Below are 19,603 nucleotides of genomic sequence, written 5' to 3'. Positions count from 1 at the left end.
TTTTGATACTCGGTAAACACCATCTAGTCCATTAAAGACACGATTTTGTATTTCGGAGGACACCACCCATAGGCGCCGCCGCCAAGCCACCGCACACAACACAGGGCCCTCGGAGATGTCGGCGCAGGGATAGCAACCTCCCACAGCTGTAGCATCTGCAATGTGCAGCACCCTCCTTACTTCGGGGAAGAACGGGCAAACAGCCCCAGGCGGGGAATGTACCTCCCGCGCCCCACCTCGCACACAGGAAGCACAGATGATAGTGTAAAACAATTGAAAAGGGTTTTCTCTAACAGGAAGCCACAATCTAATGAGTATGCGTGAGAATAAGAAAAACAGGATCTTTGGACTTGGGCCTCGGTTTCTCTGCTTTCAAGACAGTAGATGTATTGGGTTTAAATATGATCAATTCCTTAACTTGAGCTTTACAGGATGTCCCTAAAGGAATTACTTTAGACAGATCGATCACAAACCCCAGTTATTGTGTGTAAAATCTTGGCCTTGTAAATTAGACTTAAAGAGCCTGTTGATTTTAGCACAAACATATTACTCCAGTATCTGACATTAAAACCAAATATTGCAATTATGTAAGGAAAAGATGTATTGCGCATGTTAGGCCTAACAGTTTTATTGACCGCTTTTTAAATAATAAACAGATTCCTGCTTTTAAGATCATATAGATAATATCATGCTTCATTCTGCTTAAAATATTTATATTAAATTCCATATGGGCATCCTTTCACCCAATTATTTCACATGGAAATTGGGTACAATACAGTTTTGTTTCAATGCACCCTGTTTACTCAATGTCACCTGAAACTGAAGCCCAACTCCTGTTTTTTGTAAGGGCTATGTTCTATTAAGAAAATGGTGGATTATTCTGGCTTGTCGGCCCATGAGGTATAGATTTTACTCAAACTCTGCGTATACTCCAAACAGACAAATTACCTAAATGTTTTTGCACTGTCAAGGTTTTTATTGTATGCATGGATTGCAAGGAAAAGTGTGGCACAGAATAAACATTGTGAATGATAAAATGACACTACAGAGACTTTTTATGTGATATTAGAGAGATGATGAATTGTGTATAAACTGTTGTTAAAACTTCAAAAAAAGACAGGTATGTGTTGTAACTGCACACTTTTGGCATGAACATCCCAGTGACACTTAGGGCCTGATTAAGAGTTTGGCAGTGTGGGATCGGACCGCCATACAGCAGCCTGCTCCCACACCACCAAACCCGCCCAACGGTTTACAAGTGTTTCTCATGTCTGGCGGGCATTTTTTGAAGGTCCCACAGCGGTGCCTCTGAAAATGGGCACTGAAATGACAACGCCAAAAAGGTTCCAGCATGAACTGTAAAGTCCATGCTGCACAGGAACTGGGGTGCATGCACACAGGGGGGCCCATGTTGTGCCCCACTGCATGCACCCAATGGTCCTGAGGCAACAGGGGGCTCTGTAGGACCCCCTTTGTTTTTGCCCCACCACATTTTTCATGGAAGAGGAACTGCCATGAAAACCATGGCAGAGAGGAAACTCGTAATACGCTTGATGGAACCGCAGCGGTTCCGCCAAACAAATTGCTGCCTCAAGACTGCAGCACCACAGCCAGGGAACAGTTGTTCCCTGGTGCTTGCGGCGGTCCGACCACCGTAGTTGTGATAGGGCGGTTGGAGTGCCAGTGCTGGACGGCCATTGCAGAGTGCCCGCGAGTCTGGCGGTCCTCAGACCGCCAGACTCTTAACTAGGCCCTTAGTTGGTAATGCTATATTAAAACACAAATGAATTTAGCTGAGAGAGGAGTAAACTTCTCTTTGCAATATACTTACCTTTGAATCAATGCTGTATCCACTGTCGGGAGTAGACGCAAGCGTCTCAGGAGGGGAACACCGCACAGACCCTGCAGATGTCAAGGATGTGGTGGAGGTTGCAGCACTGCAGCAAAGTATCAGGTAGTTTCTCCACAGTCCAACATAGGAGTCACTGCCTATGACTGATGTTACTTTCTTAGCATTGATGGGACTGCTAAAAGAAAAAACTAAATTAAACAACAGTCTAAAGAAAAATAATGCACAGTTGTAGGAATTTCTTTATGAGTGGACAGTAGCTTGCTCCAGCAATCCCAAGGCGCTCTTCTAGGGGGTAGTGTGGTCAGGCAGGCTTAGGCTCATCAGAGAGAAGTGTTAGACATTTCCAAATACACACAATTCAAAAAGGAGATCCACACCAATTTATAAAAACATATAATAAACATATATATATATATATATATATATATATATATATATATATATATATATATATATATATATATATATATATATATATATATATATAAACCAAAATCAATACAATCAGGTAATTACGTTTTTGAAAATAAATACTTCTGCATTTAATAAGTTGTTGCAATGTTATCCTATGGGAGGAAAAACAAGTAAGGCCTCACGCTGGTCAGGGAAGGAGGGACACCTTTGGGCCTCTTCTCCACGGGCCTGGGGTAACGGGAGCATATGTGTCCTTAGGCGTCGGATTTTTCTTATGGGGAGCCGTCCCAGTAGAGGTCCTGCAAACAGAGGATGCAGGAGTTGTCGAGAAGTCCACAGTGAGGAAAACCAAGATGGGCTTTAAGTCTGGATGGTCTGGGGACCAAGTCGGCATCGTTGGCCCACTTGAGCTCAGGCTAGGTGCAGTGGTGTTACCAGCATTGGGTTTCTGTGGTCTTGGAGCATCACAGCTCAGTCTTTGGGGCCTGCAGGATGCAGGTGGAATGGGCCCACTGTCCCACAGGAGTTCTTGGTTCCTGGGAGAAGTACTGGTGGGTCTTCCAGGCTTTGCAGACCCAGCAGCTGCAGGATAAGTTGGTTTGGTGCAATTGTCAAAGTCAGCAGGCAGGCCGGCACCAAGTAAGTTGCATCTTCTGTTCTTGCTCTTTGCGACTTCACATCTGTCTTCTCCTTTCAGGTAAGCAGTATTGGTTTCTCTGGTGCCAGGGGCCCCCCCTAAATACAGAGTTTAGGGGTGTGAGGGGAATGTAGGGTATAGCCAATGGGCTACTTACCCTTGGGGTAACTACGCCCTCCATATCACAACTTCCTGTGGGAAGTGGGCATAACCCTGTACCAGTATTCCTACGTTTGCCATCTTCAAGATGGTCAATTCTCAAAAGAGGTGTCTTCTTCAGGTAGCCCATCTTAGGGATTGAAATTAGACTGAGAGCGGGCAGGCCTCCTTGACTAGCGAATTGTGCCGCCTTGCCAGGTGCCAAAGGGCTCTGGACAAAGGGAGTCCACTTCCTCTCCTGTGAAGGGAGCCAGATTCACATTTCAAAGGCAGTGGATATTAGCCAGTCAAGGCAGACATTTTTTGAGGGGTGGAATTAGACTACAAATATCTTGGTTTTCCCATAGAGAAGAGGTTCTAGCATTAAGGGAACAAGCTCACTTTATCAGACATCAAAATCTCTGCAACTGTGATGACAATTTATGAATGACAACATTTTGTATACCTCAGATACCTTTAAAAGTGGCTTGTGAACCAAAAGTCATAATCAACAATGAACTTTGATAACCAAGTGGCTGTCACTAAAAAGTTGGAAAAAATACATGTTGAGAGGCAGAGACATCAAATAATCTCTCCAGTGTCCATCATTGCAAATGCATCACAAACAGAATAGAGTGCTCCACTGGAAGCCTGAAAATCAGGATGCTAGACATAAGAGACAGTCTAGCACATTAATGTGCTAGCACTAAAGAGTTTTAATTACTAAAGAAAATGGCAAGCACGAAAAGTAAGGGGGTACAGTGTCATATGTTCAGTCAAAACATGTGCGAATGATTTGGAGAAATGGCATTTAGAGAAACACAAATACTAGCAACCCACTTACCAGGAAAACAATAAACAGACAGACCACACACCAGACAAAAAAGTATACCAATCAAATTGAAGTTAGATGGAGAGGTGGTACAAAATATTTAAAGCCTAGGGAAGACTGTACATAGACCTTTTTGCGAGACAGGTACAAAATGCCAGGGCTTTGCATACAAGTTTCCACCTAACCCTTCGCCAGTGGATGGATCTTCTGATTTTTACACAATGTTTGCCTATGCTTTTCCAACAGCCCTTATGATTCAATAGTGATCAACAAATGCAAGGAAAGTCACAACACTAATGTTAGTGGCCTTGAAAAACGTGGTACTCCCACCTAAAGGAGATAACAGACAGCAACGTAATAAATATCTCAGTGTTATTGAATGCACTAAATGCAGGGGTGAAAGGTTAGTCATCCAGATACAGCAGGCCTCAGTCTGGCAGCAGGATCCTAAGGAATTAGAATATAGTCATCGCAGAACATGCAAAAGTGTTATGCTGCTAAATACAGAATATGAAAGAACTTGCAAGGAGACCACAAGAGGATTCCATGCTGTCCTGTTTGTTGCAATACCACACATGGCGGTGGTGTTGTCCGTAAGCACCTGCAACAGCCTCTACTTGATGGAAGGAAGGCTTTCCACAACAAGCAAATGGTCCTCAGCTACTGAAAGTTGATATGGAGTCTGGACTCCGCCGGAGACCAGAGGAGTCTGATCTCCACATTTCACAGGTGGCCTCCCCAACCCAGAAGTGATGCACCATCTCAGTCCTAGGTAGGGTACGGAGAGAGGCCTGCTGCTGACCAAATTGCCATTCAGTAACCAACCCTGCAGATCTTTTGCAGTCCCCACTGAGATCTGGAGGTGCTCGGAAAGGTACCATTACGTTGAACGCACTTTTATCTAGAGCAGCAAAAGGTGCTGTCCCAGGAGATCAAACCCACTCAGCACAGACTCTTTGGAGGGAGAGAGACCATCAGTTGAAGCACATGCAGAGTTTGAAAGATTGCCACCCCGCCCCCAATTCGCACAACTAGCCCACTGGTGACCATAATTGAATCTGCTCCTGTTGCAGGGATTCTGCTTATGCACAGAACTATGCACAGGAAACCAGGACCTCAGTGAATTGTGGTGTACCAAAACTCACCTCAGAACCCAGAAGCCCTTATCCGACCAGCATCAGTGTCCCATTCGTTATCAGAGTATTATCTCGGCGGTCCCAATGTATAAACAATCCAGAACAAGCGACTTAGAGTATTCTCAGGAATGGTGGGAATCAGAAATACCTGTTCGTAATTATTCTCATATCAGTCCACAACAGAATAAACAGACACACGGTAAAGTTTAAAGAGTTTATTTTATAAACCTCGTGTCCTAAGATGCAGTACTTTGGCTAACATAAGCAGACAAATGATTAATATCAAAACCATCAGCATAGTTACAATACCATAGAAAATGAAAGGAGTAATCATACTAAAATGACAGTGGATCTAAGCCACCTTCCTTTCGCTAGCAAACTAATAGTATTATTATTAGACTAGTAGAAGGTCTCTGGGCTTGAATGGGGAAACCCATACCGTAAAGATAAGCTCAGTGACATCACATCACAGGATCAGCTAGGCTCTGCTCCTGGGAAAGCTCTTCTTCCGAATGTGTTGAAAACATGTAACGCTGCAATATTAAAAGCACCCGACTTTCAGGTATTTGCAGCTGCGTGCGTGTTATGGCTAAATAGTGGGCCGATCAACCTGACCCCAACAACATGCACCGTCTAGCGACCCAGACTGTTTCTTTACACTGTGTACAGACCAAGGTCGCTGCTCACTGTTTGGGATGTGAACAACAGACAGTTCTCATGTGAAGCAAAGTCGAGCAAGCATTTCTCAATTAAAAACATGTGACTACAGTGTCGTATGCAAAAGCGGCAAGATGGCTTTCTAACATCTAACGCGGTTGTGCTAACATAGCATTGTACATATATAGATAACGATCTTCACTACACCCCCCCTTGATCGGACCACTAACCACTAGGGGCGCACTTGCAAGAACGCAGAGTTCAAGTTCGATAGAACGGAACCAAGGGCATGAACTGTAAGTCCATATAAGGTAAGTGAAAAAGTTCGAAGAAAAAAATAAAGAAAAATTTTTATAAAGGAATGAAAAAAAAAACACTTAAGGGATTAAAAAAAACATCATTGAAGGGCGTATGACGACATGATGGGGCAAGAATAGTCAATCCATCAATGTATAAGCACAATAAGTTGCAACAGCTTCCAAGAGAAAATCATTGGAACGTTCCGCAAAATTATCTGCCATCCAGTTCAGCACGGGGAAGGAACATACATGCTCCTCAACCACCGGAGCCTCCAGCACCATATGAGGACAACTGGCGTGCTCTTCAAGATAACTTCTCTCCAAGAATTCAATTGCAGCCGTTCCGATGTCCCAATTCCCAAGGACTCCATGTGCTGCTCCACAGGCCATAATCCTGACGCCAAGACAGTCCAACTCATGAGCCAGTAAGGGGCTCATTAGCCGATCATAATCCGGGGCAGGAGACACAGAGTTCGACAGACACAAATCCAGAGCCCATTGGATTGGACAACCTAGGCAATGAAAGACGGGCTGCACACAATTAAAGTAGGGAAACCGGAAGGACAATCCATAGGCTATGCTTAGAGTCGCCAGTGGCAAAGTGCCATAGTATTCAACCATCCGCTTACGAAGATGGAGCAGCCGGGACATGTTGTCGTGTGACGCAAGTTGTGCATCCATAGCGCAGTGCACAGATCAACAAAAGTATACCAGCTATGAGGGCGAGCAGTAAAGGAAGACCTCTGAAGACGCTGGAAAAAATAGAATGAAAAAATGCCGGGATCACACCAAAAATAGTTTGAAAGGAGGTAACGAGGCCGGAGCCCACAATTTAAAAAAAAATGAGCCAGGCCACTTGTTGACGAGGCATTAAAGATAGTCTGAATCAGGGTCCCAAAATGAAGTGGGAGTATTCAAAAGCGCTTGCACCTCTGTGCGCGTATTTGCTACGTGAAAGACAAATGTTTCCCGGGATGAAGTCAACGCGACTTCTTTTTGAGACAATAGAGCCCTTATTCTGCTCATCTTGTTGAACTCTGCTTTCAAGGTTGGAATGGAAGGCCAGATGGATACATCGAGCCGTCCATGCGGGGGTGGGAAAAGGACGTTATTACAGCAAACTACTCTCTGTGATACAGTCACTATGTAGGGAATTCCCACTAACATCCCACAGCAAGCTTCATTATTCAATAGCAAATAACTACCGTTAGCAAGCAGCGTGAAAGACGGTGTTATAACTGGCACAGGGATCCCTTTCAGGACACAAACCAAATTGGGGGCGTGCACATTACATGCACCATGCAATTGAATGTGCCTACACACTACAGAGTGATCCGGAGTGGAAGTGCACTCTTCATTCCTTTCAAGTTTATCCTTACCGTCTCTCACACATCTATACGTGAATGGGAGTGACCAAACTTTGTGCCGAAGGCAGTACCAAGTTGCTCATATCTGCCAAGGGCATAATGTTTCATGCACGAACTGAATTTAAACAGAGGGAACGGTAATGTGATCAACCCATCTATAAGCCACACAGCGGAATTTAATTCAGCAACAGAGAAAGGTAAAGGTTCTAATTTCTCAATGTGCAGTAATGAGTATGTAGCATCTTTCATGGACATGAACTGTTGTTTTGCAGTTAAATTAAAAGGAAGGAACAAAGAGGAAGTGTTCATGTAATCCCAAGGGACTTTCCCTGCCTTTAACGTTTGCAACGTCCATGCAAACTGCATAATAGAACGCACTTGATTTTGACCATGATACAATACAGACAAATCATCCTGCACAATGTCTACCACAGATGATACAATATTATCTAAGGTATAAATTCTGGAAGACAGGGTGTTAATGCTATTACCTATTACAGCCAATACTTTCTCCATATTGGCTTGGTCAATAGCTCGTAATAGGGAAGCAGCCTCAATTTGCGATAACTTCCAAACTTCGTTGTAAATAGCATACACCCATCTCTTGGACCTGCCAATCGCAGGACCCTTAACAAAATCATTCAAATCTATTTTGTTGTTTAATTTGGATAAATGAAGTTTAACAGATGCTAAAGTGGAATGCTGCAGCCAAGACGGGCATAACTTCCCCACTGAATAGGTAGTTACAGTGTGAGAAGATTCAAAACGGGGGTCCAGACGAACTTGTGTATACCCCTGTTTTAAACCAAGAAACCGATGTTGACAGGAATCCGCACTTGTCTGCCACACCAACCACCCTTCTGGATCCAATTCAGAAATATTGAAGGATGTGTTGGAAACGTATGTCTGCAACGTACCAAGGGACAGATCTGTATGATTACCCCAATCAGGATAAGCACCCAGACCCGGAACGGAGGGAGAATTTAATTTTTTAGTAGTTGCCAATCCAAAACAGGTGGTCTGAAAAATTGACGAATTTAAAAACAACATATGATTCGGGATAAGACAGGCACGATGCAAAGCTTCTGTTCCCTGTACCTGCCACGGTTTGGAGCCCCAAACAGATTTAAGATCGATAGTAGCTTTCCATAGATCATACCCTCCAATTGCCAACTCGTCCATAAAGGACTTGGAATACAACAATTTGGTGTGTGTCAGTCTAACCTTAGAAGCAGACTCAGGCACAACCTTAAAATAAAAGGAGGCCGGATTCGACACACTGAAATCAGAAAAATAAGTGAATTTGTCCACCAACGTGGCGGAGCTGCCCTGCCTAGGGGCGGGACAGTGGTCCCATTGTGTAAAATTTACAAAATTTCTAAACGTATTTGCTTTGTGTAGGAAATGCGTGCCATAATGTTGATAGCAGAATTGCTCATCATAATTAGCAGTGTCTAAATACAAATCCTCAGCATCAAATGCAGCATAATATTTCAAATAAGAAAACAGTGTTTCTATGGCTTGAACATCCCAGTCATCTGAGTGGATGTTCTGCTTAAGGACATCACCCATAGAAACACGAAATACATTTGGTACATTAATTACTTCAGTGGGGCCATGAATTTGAAATTTTACAGCATCCCAAGCGATCCCAACACGTACAGGCCAGGCGGTAATGTTCACAAAAGTCTGGTCCCTTTTCATGATATGTGATGAGGAGTGGGGGGCCAAAGTTCCATCAATTAGCCGAATTGTAGATCTTTCTTTCAGGTAGTGTCCATTGATAAGTCTAAAAAACACTACCACAAAGCCAATGGACATAAACAAAAAAATACATATGAGCACCAGCCAAATGTAAGTCCAAGGGGGAATTAAAAAGTGTCTTTTGAACCAGGCCACACAAATCGAAACTTTGGACGGGGCAATGGAAGTCATTGAGTTAGTGTCAAAAGAGTCTCGTGAGTGGGCAACTGTGGATGATTGTAAAACAGGCAATGTAACATCCGCAGGATAAGCATACTCATTTTCTTCAGGTAGACCACCAGCTGTTGGTGGCAACAAAGGACCAGTAACTGTATGCATCTCGACGGCAACATCAGGCATGGTGTTAGAAGCTCGGGCCACAACAGAATTTCTCAGCATCGAAGGGCAAGAAACCGCCGGTGTCATACTAAGAAGAATCGGCCACTCGCTGTAGCTTGACATTGTCAATAGAGATGTACCTGACAGTACGGGAATCAGCAATCCTTTGTGGCCACACCCACAGAAAACGTGTGCACGAATCTACTGCAACCAAGGTGTATTTGTACGCAGTATCAGAGGTAAATGGACCGCAATGATCTAAATAAACACAACCCATTGGTTTATTAGATATGTACAACTGAGTTTGTGGTGGGCGTGCCGCAGTTGAAGGTTTAGTCTGCTGGCAAATGTCACAATTAAGAACATAAGCCCTGGCTTGTTTATACAAACCGCACCACCAGTAACGTTGTTGTAACAGAGATACAGTAGCTGCAACGCCGGCATGCGCGGACGCCATGCCCTCGTGAGCCGCCAATATCAAAGATGGTCTGCAGTCCGCGTTAGGAATCAATCTGTCACCAACGTCATTAATCCTCACTAATGAACGTTATCAGGACTCAAGCGATAATGGTAACGAGAAGGGAAACCTCTTGGAAATTTCGTTCCCTGCTCTGTAGCAGCAATAGCTGCCAAGATGTCATCATCGATCTTACTTTTGGATCTTGTTACTGCTGCTACTAGGTATGTCGCCACTGCTGTTTTTGCTGCCTCGTCAGCTAGGCTGTTGCCGACAGCATGGACACCAACTCGTTGGTGACCAAGAGTGTGAATTAAATTCACGAGAGGCAGACATTCTTTAAGATCTGCCACTCGAACCCAAAGCAGTTTATGCTTAATCGTGCTACCTTTGGAATCATGGTAGTCATTCTGAGACCAAAAATGGAGATTGTCGTCGTAAGATTGAACACAATAAAAGGAGTCACTCACTATAAGAGTACTGACCCGTCGATCAGCAAACTCCAGTGCAAGCACCAGAGCGCGCAGCTCCGCTAATTGTGCGGTACAATCACCCAATGACTGCGTGTGCACGACATCGGATTGGAATTCACCATTTACGAAAGTACCAACAACAATTGCGCAAGCAGCTGAATAGGCATGCTTCGATCAAATAGCCGGTTGCGCCGAACCGTCAGTGTAAATGACACAATGGTAATCCTCGAGCGGGCGCAAGGACAGAGGAGCTGGATGAACGAATTCACACTGCAAAAACTCCCGAGTCTGAAGTGCTGCGTCAAAGATAAAGGTGACGTCCGGCGAGGTCAAGGAAGTAGCCCATTGTATCCACCGTGGATGCAAAGCCTTAGAATTTGGTACACTAGCTTTTGTCACCGCCTCAAGAGCAGGATATGGTGTTACCACCAACATGCGTTTACCTTGCGACAGCGCTCGTTCTTTCAGAATCGCCATCTGTACTGCCGTCAGAACTTTCTCGACAGCGGAAAATCGCAGTTCAGCCGAAGTGTACAAGTGAGATTTGTAGGCAATGGGGACGGTGTCGCCCTCATTGAACGTTAAGTATGTGAAACCAACTGCGCCTGGCACAATTCTTATGACCAGGTTAGTGTGGTTATCACGCGTCAGTAAGTATTTTGAAGCAAGAAGATCAGCTTGCAATGACTGCAATATAGCTGAATGCGCCGGCAACCAACAAGTAGGTTGTACCAAGGCATAAAGCGGCTTGATACGCTGGGCATAGTCCGGAATGTAAGTTCGACCGAAATTCAGAAAGCCCAGCAGAGATTGTAATTTCTTCAGTGTCGTGGGAGCACGTAGGCATGCGCATTTCTCTAGGAAGTGCGGAGCCAATCCTCGACCTTCATTGTTGAGTTCGTACCCCAAGAACAACACTGTATATTCCGCAATGTGTGACTTCGCAAAGTTGAATTTGTAACCAAAGTCCGCAAACAAAACAATGCGATCAACGCGACGGAGATGCGGGTCCAACTCATCATCTGTGAGATAAATGTCATCCACATACGAGTACGCATCCGGGTCTATGCCCTCTAAGAGAGAGACCACGCGAGCGGCAAAGACTCCAGGGCTGTTCTTATAGCCCATTGGTAATCTTTTGAATTGTTTTTGTTTGCCACCCGAGGCGAACGCCGTCCACTCACTACCAAGAGAGGACAGGTTATGGCTGTAAAAGCCATTGGAAATGTCAAGTGTGGTTTTAAACCTTTTTCTCACGAGACTATCGACGAGAGCCGAACTGTGGGTATTTTGTACCGCGCATGTCCGGCAATGAGAGTTTAGGTGCCGGTAATCCAAAACTAGGCGGTACGACCCGTCAGGCTTCGTCACAGTGAACAAAGGATTATTCATAGGTGACACACATGTTTCGATTACTCCTTGATATTCCAATTGTTCAAGGATTGACGCGACGTGAGGTCTAGCTTTGCGACGCATGGGGTATTGGGGTTGAGGTTGGGGCGTAGTCCGCAACGGAATCTCATGGCCGGGAGACTGTTTATCCCAGCCAACCTGATTTCGATATAACGCAGGTGCTAGCACCTGAGCCCATTCCTCGGCCTACTTTTTAGCTTGGACCTTCGGTACTGTGTGCGCAAAGGACGGGAGGATTACCTCCTCCCCTCTAGGAGCATCTAAAACGAAAGCCGGGGGCCAATCTGCCTCCGCCAACAGAATATCATAGGAAGTGGTCAGATTATCCCAAAAAAAACCTTGGATTGTACGTTGTAGGTCACCTTCAATTTGAATGACTATATTATATAGTCTATCGGGGGAGACACCCGAGTATCAGCAGTTTCAATATTCACGAATATATCAGTTGCTGTCGCCACCAGATATGGACGCAGTGCTTGTCGCACTACTGTAACTTCCGCCGCGCTGTCTAGCAGCGTTAGTGCCCATGTCAGGTTCTGAACCTGCGTCCGTACCATCTGAGGCATACCTCGCTGTCAGCGCAGCAACTTTCCTCTTCTGAAATGGGGGTCTTTGACGTGCAGTCTCGTCCTGCTTGCCTTTGCCGTCAGACTGGCGGGGTTGCTCACGACCTTGGGCACCCCTTCCTTTCCCACGGTCTACGCCACTGGATTGTGAAGCCGATGTTTCCTGTGAAGAACGAGGAGAGCGTTGTTCAGAAACCTGAAATCTATCAGGTGACTTAATACGAGATCGATCGCGCAGATCATATGTGCATTCGCTAGACGACTGTACCGGTGAGAGAGGACGCGACCCCTGTTTCTGTTGCTGCTTCCCTTGTTTCTTAGCCCGACAACTTTATTTAGGAAAAGTGGGGCGTTCGTCTTTTGTAGACAAGCTCACCTTAGTTTGTTGTACTATATCAGGAATGATCACAGTCGGTTTTACACCCAAGGCACTACGACCCACGGTCCTATATGCCTTCGCAATTACTTTAGCGAACTCTTTGGGCTTGTTGGCGTCATCCACGCGGTCCATCATATTTGCAACTTGGAACTGCATGGCATCTCCTTTGAGGTTGCCCATCACCATGGAGCATACCACATCGAAGCGGTCGACAAGCCTCATTCCCAATTCAATAGCTGCCTCCGCACTATGATTCTCTTGAACCTTTTTGATGACGGAGGGTAGTACAGACATAGACGGAGTGCCATAGCACTTTGAATAGGTCGAAGCAAAGACCTTACCCCAGTTGTCACAATCGGCCATATCTGGGACCAGGTCTTTAGGCAAAGTAATGGTGAGGATCCTGTGCTTCTCCACAGGAGTGGTATTTGGAAATACTGCTTCCAGTTGGTCAAATTTCTCAGCAAGCCAATAAGGAAATTCATCCTTAATTTGGGGGCGCTTGCCGACCACCGAATTAACCATAACAGGACTAATAACCACCGCGTGGTGGTCCATAGGTTGTCCCGCAACAGCAGGTGCCCCCACCTGCACGGTGCGTGACACGTACTGCACCAAAGCCCTATGTACTGTGACCAGGGCTGTGTGCAGTACCCGCAACTCAGCCACCGCCACCGTGAGATAGCGAGGATGAGGCGTAAAGCCGGCCAGCACCGGCCATGTGGCCCCTGCAATAGACAACGGGCCCATTCTCGCCGGTGCAACCGCATGGGGAAGGGCGCCATTAAACCAAATATTATGCTGCCAGGCAGAGATTGGAATTTCTTGTGTCCTATATGGGATATAGACCGCAGGCGGCTGTATAGGTGTGAAACGTACCATCGTCATCCTCCACCGGAAAAGTCACCCATGAGTAAAACAACTCATACGGGTATGACGCATCAGCGCTCACCACAAAAATAACAGCCATCCCATCATCTGGCACCCCATACGTCGTCCAGTGACGGCGCAGAGGTGCACGACTATGCGCGGCTATGTCAACCGCCATCAGGACACACTAAAGAGTATCAACGATATCAACAGTAGCACTGGGGTTCAGAAAAAATAACCTTTTTAATGATCAAGCTTGAATGAAGCTATTAGTCGAAACACAGGTAGGTTAAACCGTCACTCCCGTCAACCGGAAACCAGAGTGAGGGTGTTGTGGACAAATACAAGCACTACTAAGGCGTTTCAAATCAATAGACCAAACGTTAGGTGCGCCATGTTGCAGGGATTCTGCTTATGCACAGAACTATGCACAGGAAACCAGGATCTCAGTGAATTGTGGTATACCAAAAACTCACCTCAGAACCCAGAACCCCTTATCCGACCAGCATCAGTGTCCCATTCGTTATCCGAGTATTATCTCGGCAGTCCCAATGTATAGACAACCCAGAACAAGCGACTTAGAGTATTCTCAGGAATGGTGGGAATCAGAAATACCTGTTCGTAATTATTCTCATATCAGTCCACAACAGAATAAACAGAGACACGGTAAAGTTTAAAGAGTTTATTTTATAAACCTCGTGTCCTAAGATGCAGTACTTTGGCTAACATAAGCAGACAAATGATTAATATCAAAACCATCAGCATAGTTACAATACCATAGGAAATGAAAGGAGTAATCATACTAAAATGACAGTGGATCTAAGCCACCTTCCTTTCGCTAGCAAACTAATAGTATTATTATTAGACTAGTAAAAGGTCTCTAGGCTTGAATGGGGAACCCCATACCGTAAAGATCAGCTCAGTGAGATCACATCACAGGATCAGCTAGGCTCTGCTCCTGGGAAAGCTCTTCTTCCGAATGTGTTGAAAACATGTAACACTGCAATATTAAAAGAACCCGACTTTCAGGTATTTGCAGCTGCGTGCGTGTTATGGCTAAATAGTGGGCCGATCAACCTGACCCCAACAACATGCACCGTCTAGCGACCCAGACGGTTTCTTTACACTGTGTACAGACCAAGGTCGCTGCTCACTGTTTGGGATGTGAACAACAGACAGTTCTCATGTGAAGCAAAGTCGAGCAAGCATTTCTCAAATAAAAACATGTGACCACAGTGTCGTGTGCAAAAGCGGCAAAATGGCTTTCTAACATCTAACGCGGTTGTGCTAACATAGCATTGTACATATATAGATAACGATCTTCACTACACTCCCTCACCTACTTCAAGTACCCAGCCTGCAACCAAAAGGAAAGGAGGCAGGAGAAACACGAGGCAAAAACATATAAAGGTCACAAGGGCACCTGTTAAAGTTACAGAACAGCCACAACCTTTGAAGGAAACCTGCCTGATATGTTTGCATTCAATGGAAAACCATGCCGTTTGGCAAAACTTAGAGAAGATGTTGGCTACAGTAACCATGGGTATTATGATAGAAGTTCTGAAGGTCTGCACAATTACATTATCATGGCGAGGAGAGTTGGGTGGATCCCTCACAAAAAACATGTCCCGGGGATTGTATTGTAATAAACTTTAACAACAAAGCAGTACCTAGGCTCCACTTAGGTCACAGATTTTCACTTCTTCTTTGGGGCATTTTTATAATCTCATATCTCCCCATCTGAAACCCTTTGCTAGAGCCCCTACTGTGAGATCTTGTGTTAACCAAAGTCTAACAAAGTTGACAAACATGGCTCAATCAGGAGAGCAATGAGTAGCGGTGGGAAATAGATTTACACCGCTTACAGACCTCGAGGCCTGTGACGGACTACCTTCCACAGATCTAAACCAAACTATAAACGAGGAATTAACGAAGGAACCCTTGTCTTCCAAACTAGAAAGAGCTAATAATGCTATGCTATACCCCGGAGTGAGGTCTCTAATCCTAGCTTGAAATTAGCGTCTTGGAATCTGGCAGGCATAGGCACGAATGGGAACAATCTCTGGTGGCTAGTGGTGTGGAAAAACCAGGTCATTGTATGTTTTCAGGAGACTTGGTCCCCTGAACACATTTATATAGACGGGTGTTGCTCATACCAAACAAATGCAGGTCCATCTTCTGAAGGCAGAGCAAAAGGAGGTCTTTTAAAGTAAGAGCAACTACGCTGCCTATTAAAACTAAAAGATTTCTGGCACCAAGTCCACAATGTAATCTTTTATTGGTAGAGGGGGACAGTAACCACGACTAGTTATTAATACATTTTTATAATAATTTAAGAGACCTACAAGCAGTGGTGGGTTCCTTAGAAATTTAATTAAGAAAAATTATCAGAGCATTGGGAAAGCAATCCATTAACAGTCTGGATAGGCTATTTTAACTTGCAGCCGTGTAAACACAAATTGAATAGAATTTGTGGTCGTGTGGCTTGGCACTTCAAGATGGCGGTCGCACTCCAAGAGTGCTACGGACCCCTCTGTCATCCGCCCAAGCATCCTTCACCATCGGCTTGATTAAATACAACTCAACACATACCAATACCCGACTGACGCAGCGCAGAACACCTGGCAAGCAGCGAAACCACAGGGTAGCTGGGGACGGTCCAGGTCTGAAAAGCCGAGATACGAGCACCCATGCAAAATGGCGGCACGGCTAGTGATCCGAAGGCGTGGACGCCCGGGGACCGACAGGAGCAGACCACCTACCTGAAGACATCCCATATCTCCCGACCCCATGAGACCTATGCACCGGGGCCTGCGGCGGAGAATCCTGACCTGCTGGTGAGGCCCCTCGACCGCTCCGCTGCCCTGCCGATCGAGAAGCTGTGACCTGAAATTGAGCTGGAGCCACTAGGGAAGAAACTATGCCGCGGTGAAGCCGAGAACACTCCTGCGGCCAAGATGGCATGCGCGACATTAGGGCTTTGGGAGAAGAATCAGAACCCTCGGACTGTGCCCCGACCACGCAGGTCGAGTTCGAGTGACCTGTGGCGGTCTGCACACTGGACTCCCTCCGGCGGTGCGGTGGGGATAGCCTTTCGCTTAGGGGTGCGAATCGCGAGATTGACTGGGCCCCCGAACCTGATCTTTGGCTGCCCGACAGACCTGCTGAGCCGCGGCCAACCCCAGCCCTACTCCCGCACCACGTGGCAGATAGCGTCCTCTACGCAAGGAACCGCCTGCAACCGAATTGACTCACGCGGCCTTGGGGGGCCCTAGACTCCCTGCAAAAGTTAATACTTGTGTAACGATATATCTGTAAGAGACATTAGTTAGTGATAGATTCCTTACCTTAGAATATCCCCAGGCGTCAGGCTGGATCCGGAAAGTTTTTTTGCTAGCAGTACCCCTGTGTGTCAGTAGGTGGCGTTGTGCGGCCCCATCTCAGTCGCTGGCGTCGTGTGCGCCGAGATGACATCACGGAGACTACTTAGGCGCCACCCATGCGCGCTGGCGTCAGTTCTGTACACTACTTTCCGCACCAGGAACGCAGAGCCATGCAAGAAACGGACCACTGGTGCCATGAAACTAGGGCCCTGAAAGGGGGATGACCTTAACCCTAGAAATCAGTTCGCAAAACGGGGAGGATGGGTGGGGCGGTAAGGAATCTATCACTAACTAATGTCTCTTACAGATATATCATTACACAAGTAGTAACTTGTGCATCTGAAAGAGACACGTTAGTGATAGATTCCTTACCTTAGAATAGATACCCCAGCAATACCAACCCCGGTGGTGGGTCTGCGAACAAGATTACACCAGAAAGTCATGGAGAACAGAACGGCCAAAGAAGCAGTCTCTCCGGACCTGACTGTCAAGGCAGTAATGCTTGGTAAACGTAGCTGCCTGACAAATGACCTGCAAGGGGACACCGCGTCCCAAGGCAGTAGTGGCTGCTGTTGCCCTGGTAGAATGGGTACGCAGCCCCACAGGAGGCTCCTTCTTAGCCGACGAGTAACAGGCCTTGATGCAGAGAACGACCCACCGAGAGATGGTCCGCTTGTGCACAGCCAGACCTCTTTTGGCGCCCACGTAGCCAAAAAGAGCTGGTCATCCACCCGGAACTGTGGTGTGCGCTGCGCACGTTTTGGGTCCAGACTGTGGAGCCTCTCCTCCTCTTTTGAAGGATAAGGAGGAGGAAAGAAGATGGGAAATGTGATGGTCTGCCCGATGTGGAAGGGCGTGACAACCTTTGGCAAGAAAGGAGGACGGGTCCTTAAAACCACCTTGTCCGGATGAACAGAAAGTAAAGGAGGTTTGGAAGAAAGAGCCTGGAGCTCACTCACTCTTCTAGCAGAGGTGATAGCTACCAGGAAGGCCGTCTTGAGAGTGAGAAGACGCAAAGGACAGGTATAAAGGGGCTCAAAAGGAGCGCACATCAGATATGTCAAGACAAGGTTTAAGTCCCATTGAGGCATTATGAACGGCACGGGAGGAAACATGTGCGTAATGCCTTTTAGGAAACGGTTAACCGGGAATGAAAAAGAGAAGGCTGATCTGGATGCCGTAAAAAGGCGGAGATGGCCGAAAGATAACCTTTGATAGTGCCCAGAGCAGAGCCCCGCTGGGCCAAAGAAAGAAGGAAAAGAAGGACCTCAGAAAGAGGGGCACCATGCCACAAACTTGTTCCACCTGCAGGCGTATCCCTACTTCCGGCCCCGGAATGCACTCGATGGCCCCCTTGGCCAAGAGGGTCGTAATTTCCTGCTGGAGAGTCGCCAAGTGTTCCCCCGACATGCGGTGGTCCTGAGGTAGCATGGCTGGAGGGGTGGACTGACAGGGAAGGGAGTAACCCTTGCGGATGATCTGCAGCACCAAAGTGTCCCATGTGATAGCATGCCAGTGGGGGAGGTGATTGCAGATCCTGCCACCCACTGGCGTGGGGTGCTCCACAAACTCGGATTAGGAAGGTTTTGAGGCAGAAGCGGCGGAGGTGGACTGATCCCCACACTGATTCCCAGACTCACCCCTGCGGAAGCCGCATCCACGGCCGCGCTGCGGTTGGTTCTGCACAGGCTTGCTGAAGGAACGTGCCTGGGCGCCCCCACCGTTGCCACGAAAGAAACAAAAACCAGGAGTGGCTGGGCTTTTCGGCGAAAGACCTAAGGACTTCGCCGTAGCCCTCGAGTCCTCAAAACGCTCCAGCACACTGTCAGCCTTATCGCCAAACAGGCGGGTGCCATCAAAGGACATGTCCATGAGCGAGCTTTGTACATCTGGCCAGAATCCGGTAGTCCTCAACCAGGCGTGGCGCCGAAGCGCCACAGTCGTAGAAATGGCTCTACCTAGTGAGTCCGCGGTATCCAAACCACACCGAATGGCGTACCTAGCCGCATCCTTACCCTCTGCAACAGCTTGAGACAGCACAGCATGAGGCAACACCTGTGCAACGGCATCCCACACGGCGTAGGAATAGCGGCCCAAGAGGCAGGTGGTGTTCACTGACCTCAACCCTAAGCTGGCCGAAGAGAACAACCGTTTGCCGAACTGCTCCAGCTTCTTGGACTCCTTATCCGGCGAAGCCGTGGGAAAGGCACACTGGGACGTCAAAGCTTGGATGACCAAACTCTCAGGCGTAGGATGAGTGGTCAGAAAGGCAGGGTCACCCGGCACCGGGCGATGACGCCTGGTGACTTTATCCATCGGGGCCCCTGTGGCTGGCCACGACCAAGTGCCCAGCAAGACGTCAGTTAGGGTGTCATTAAATGGCAGTAGTGGCTCCGACGAAGTGGACGCCGTCTAGAGCACCTCAGTGAGGAGATTAGTTTTCAGGGCTACCAGAAGTAGATCAAGGTGGAGCACCTCAGCGGCCCGACGAAGCACCATCGTGTACTAGGCGCCCTCCTCCATGGTAGGCGGAGGAGAGGCAAACTCCAGGTCAGAGGAGACGCTTCTTCGACTACTTTTTGTGTCGTCTCTTACCCGAATCACAGGGTAGAGACTTGGAGCCCAAGGAGCGATGATGGTGGCCCGCG

General features: G+C 46.9%; 1 protein-coding gene across 19 annotated transcripts in view; it reads right to left on the bottom strand.

The window, feature by feature from the left end:
• The window catches only part of FRYL (FRY like transcription coactivator), a 2,516,714-nt gene that overhangs the window by 1,558,784 nt on the left and 938,327 nt on the right, over positions 1–19,603 (bottom strand). For 15 of the 19 annotated variants that reach the window (XM_085642132.1, XM_085642126.1, XM_085642125.1 and 12 more), the window contains one exon: positions 1,832–2,027. In XM_085642132.1, the coding sequence (XP_085498258.1) occupies positions 1,832–2,027 (196 nt within the window). The remainder of the gene's footprint in view (positions 1–1,831; positions 2,028–19,603) is intronic. The other 4 variants (XM_085642134.1, XM_085642131.1, XM_085642118.1 and 1 more) reach the window with 1 other exon arrangement.

This window comes from Triturus cristatus, chromosome 2_2 (genome assembly GCF_964204655.1).
Source record: "Triturus cristatus chromosome 2_2, aTriCri1.1, whole genome shotgun sequence".
Classification (NCBI taxonomy): Eukaryota; Metazoa; Chordata; class Amphibia; order Caudata; family Salamandridae; genus Triturus; species Triturus cristatus.
Note: the sequence above shows the minus strand (reverse complement) of the source record. Positions and strands in the feature narration are given on the sequence as shown.